This window comes from Fulmarus glacialis, unplaced genomic scaffold, assembly GCF_000690835.1.
Source record: "Fulmarus glacialis isolate BGI_N327 unplaced genomic scaffold, ASM69083v1 scaffold27149, whole genome shotgun sequence".
In the NCBI taxonomy this organism is placed as follows: domain Eukaryota; kingdom Metazoa; phylum Chordata; class Aves; order Procellariiformes; family Procellariidae; genus Fulmarus; species Fulmarus glacialis.
In genome coordinates, this window is record NW_009232993.1 from 5465 (window position 1) to 8639 (window position 3175).

The window sequence follows — 3175 nt, forward strand, 5'->3', positions numbered from 1 at the left end:
CTGCATCAGTATGTGTACAGCATATGACGCCTGTATTTAACTAGAAAAGGAATAAATCTACTGTAGTGCTGTATGTAGTGATCTTGTTTTGAGGTGTGTGGGGGACGGTGATACCTTGGCTGAATGTGTGGTGGTTTTTCTTATTAATAACTTGTATTTGTTTTTAGCTTTGTTTGCAGTCCCAAAAAATTACAAGCTGGTCGCTGCACCATTGTTTGAGCTCTATGACAATGCACCAGGATATGGACCCATTATTTCCAGCCTTCCTCAACTTTTGAGCAGGTATATTAAGATTTATTTGTATTATAATTCTTGGGAACACATTTGCTGGGGGACACCAGAGCAAGGCTAGGCAGTACAGAAACCGGCTGTGAAAAGGTTGCAGCTATCCCAAAGAGCTTAGAATCTACCTCAGACAAGATGTGATGGACAATTCAGAGGCACTGATCGCAACTTGCTAGCACCAAAGTCCTATCTAACAGTCGTAGGAAAGGAAAATGTGAAAGATGTTGAGGATGAAGCTGTGCGCAGGCTAAGGAACAGCTTCTTGCAAGTTGTAGGGACAGCGTGAGAGTAAAAGCCAAGATGTGTGTTTGAGGCACTGAATTAGATGTGCATGTCATCACAGCTTTGTGCTGATTAAATGTGGGGTTTTTTAGACTCTGTGTAGTAGAGTTTGTGACGTGTAGCGTGTTTATAACACAAGTATCTGTAGGGACAGCTGTATTTTTTTCCTTCCTTTTCCCAATGTACACACTCTTTGGCTTTCTTACCTGAAAACGGCTTGTACCTCGGGTCTCCGGAGCTCACTAGTCTCACTGGTTTCTGTTACTTCAGCAAATGTTCAGGAATGCCAAGCATCCCACAGCCTGTCAGCTGTTACTCGGGGAAGTAATTCTGTCATCCACCTACTTTGATGAAAAAAGTCTGTTAGCAGAATGTCAGCACTGGTATTGCCCACAACAGGCTTGTATTGTGCCATGGTTTTTCTCTATCTAGTCCCAGTTGTAGCTCTGGGGGCTTCCCCCCACTGCTCTAAAGACAGCAGATACTCTCTCCCGAGTACCAGCAAAACACTGGCCATTATGCAGCCAAATGCCAGTTTGGTACCAGTGCAACAGACACATCCGAAGGTCGGACATCTGGAAGTTCAGCTGGATGCTTGCTTTCACTGTGTGAACACTGTTGTGAAACTTAGTTGAGAAGAATTAGCTGTTCTGTTGAGTACGTCTATCTGTTACCCTTGGAGTGTATAAAGTTGGCTCTGATAGCAGAAATGCTGTGAAATAGTTGCTGGGGGGGGTACATAACTCACTGGTATTTTCATGTCTATGAAGCTCTCTTAAGAGATGAAATGTTAATAATCAGTTCTTTTGCAACCTTAGGAGACTGTTGTGCAATGCTAGTGTAGAATTGGCTGTTAAAAATGATGCTTCCTGCTATACTATAGAGCTGTCTTAGTAAAAAATACACTTTTGTTCTGTCAGTTGGAGGCTTATCAAGAGCAGAAACGAAACATTTGCTTATTCATTCCAAAATGTCACTTAAATAAAAAGAATGAAAATCCCTCACTTGGTATAATCCTTTTAATTTTAGGTTCAACTTTATTTACAACTGAATTCCCATATGCCTGAAGAGTCTGATAGAAGAAGCCGTCTCTGTGAGCACAGCTTTAAAATGTAGAGAAAAGAATATGTGTGACGCAAGGGATTTTTTTATGTCATTCTTTTCCTGAAGGCCGCTAAACTTTCTATTGTATGAATAGAGAAGTGAATCTCAACTGTTTAGGTAGTGGGATGGCAATGTGATATGAGTGTTTTAATCGCTTTTCATTGTAATACTCACCAAATTTTTTTTGTACAACATTAAACAAAATGGTTAAGATTCTGTTTGTCTTAGGTTTGGTGTTTTGTTTGTTTTTTTGTGGGGTGGGTTTTTTTTTTTTGCTTTAGTTGTCTCCTACATTTAGGTATGTATTTTAAACTTTATTACTTTCCTTCAGGAATACAGAAGATCTTGGAAGCAAGAGGAGGACCTGACCCATTCAGGGACCATTTGGATGCTCTCATCTGCATCCCTGAGCAGGCAATTAGTCTGAGGGAGAAATTAAACAGTATAAATAGGTGCAATATAATTTTGAGTCTTTTTTTAACTTGGAGAAGAGTACGAGTACTTAAAGGCAAGTGTAGCCTTTCAAAGCTTATCAGAACTGATCTGGAAGCATTGCTGTTTGTACAAGGCTTGGAAGAGATGTAACGTGTATCTTCTCCCTCTGTGCCCCCTTAAGAAAATAACAACCCAAAAATTCTGTTGGACTGGCCTGAGATCCAGTTAAAACATGAAATTAATTTTGTATATTTTTCTATAGCTACAGGACAGAATTTGGGTCATGTTGAAATGTTTTGCCAGTGCCATATGCAAGTGGTTCTATGTTATGCTGAGCTGTTGTAGTAGGCCAGTGTGCTGTGTCATCCTGCAAGGGATACACTCCGCCTGCTTCTCTTCAACATTATAGTCTCTTGCGGGTAGTAAATATCAACCTTTATAGTTTTGGGTTTTTTACATGCTTGGCTAAACATCAATTCCAGTTGGATGTGTCACTTCCTGATATCTTTAGCCTTCCATACTTTTGCTTAATAACTTTTTAAAAGACTTGTTTCCAAATTCTGCCTCTGATCAGAAGATGCACCGTTGCTTGTGTGCTTGTCTGTTTTTTATGAAGGCATCGTTGGAGAGTGTGTGCTGCCAGGAGAACTGAGATTTGCTGAAGTGCTTGGTTCTGTTGCCAGTTGCTATGTGCAGGACGATTATGACAGCTTAATGCTTCAGTCAAATTGAAGCTGTGCAGTGTGGGACCGATACTGAAAGAATACTGGAAAATTTAGTGGTTGGGCTGTTCACTTTGGTCCTATGGATGGAAGGCCTGGACATACGGTTAGCGAAATACTTGGTTTCTTAGGCAACTGCCAGATGGGGAAAATAAAGCTATCGGGGAGCGTAGAACGGAACGATTCTTGCGTGGGGAAGTGAGGGGAGGGAAGGTGGTGTGGGAAACGGAGGCTACAAGAACAAGCAGCAGAGCACTGCTGTCAAGACCTGGCGTTTACCGTCCATTGCTGCCCGCCCGTGGGAGTTGGAGTCGTTAAGCCACCCGTGAAGGAGCGCCGCCGGCGCG

The 3175-nt window shown here is 41.8% G+C and overlaps 1 protein-coding gene across 1 annotated transcript in view; it reads left to right on the forward strand.

Annotated features, from left to right (window-relative positions):
* The window catches only part of NUDT21 (nudix (nucleoside diphosphate linked moiety X)-type motif 21), a 5446-nt gene extending 3559 nt beyond the window's left edge, over positions 1 to 1887 (forward strand). The window contains exons 5-6 of the mRNA XM_009585169.1: positions 168 to 282; positions 1597 to 1887. Coding sequence (XP_009583464.1) covers positions 168 to 282; positions 1597 to 1618 — 137 coding nt within the window. The 3' untranslated portion in view covers positions 1619 to 1887. The remainder of the gene's footprint in view (positions 1 to 167; positions 283 to 1596) is intronic.
* Positions 1888 to 3175: the final 1288 nt, after the last annotated feature.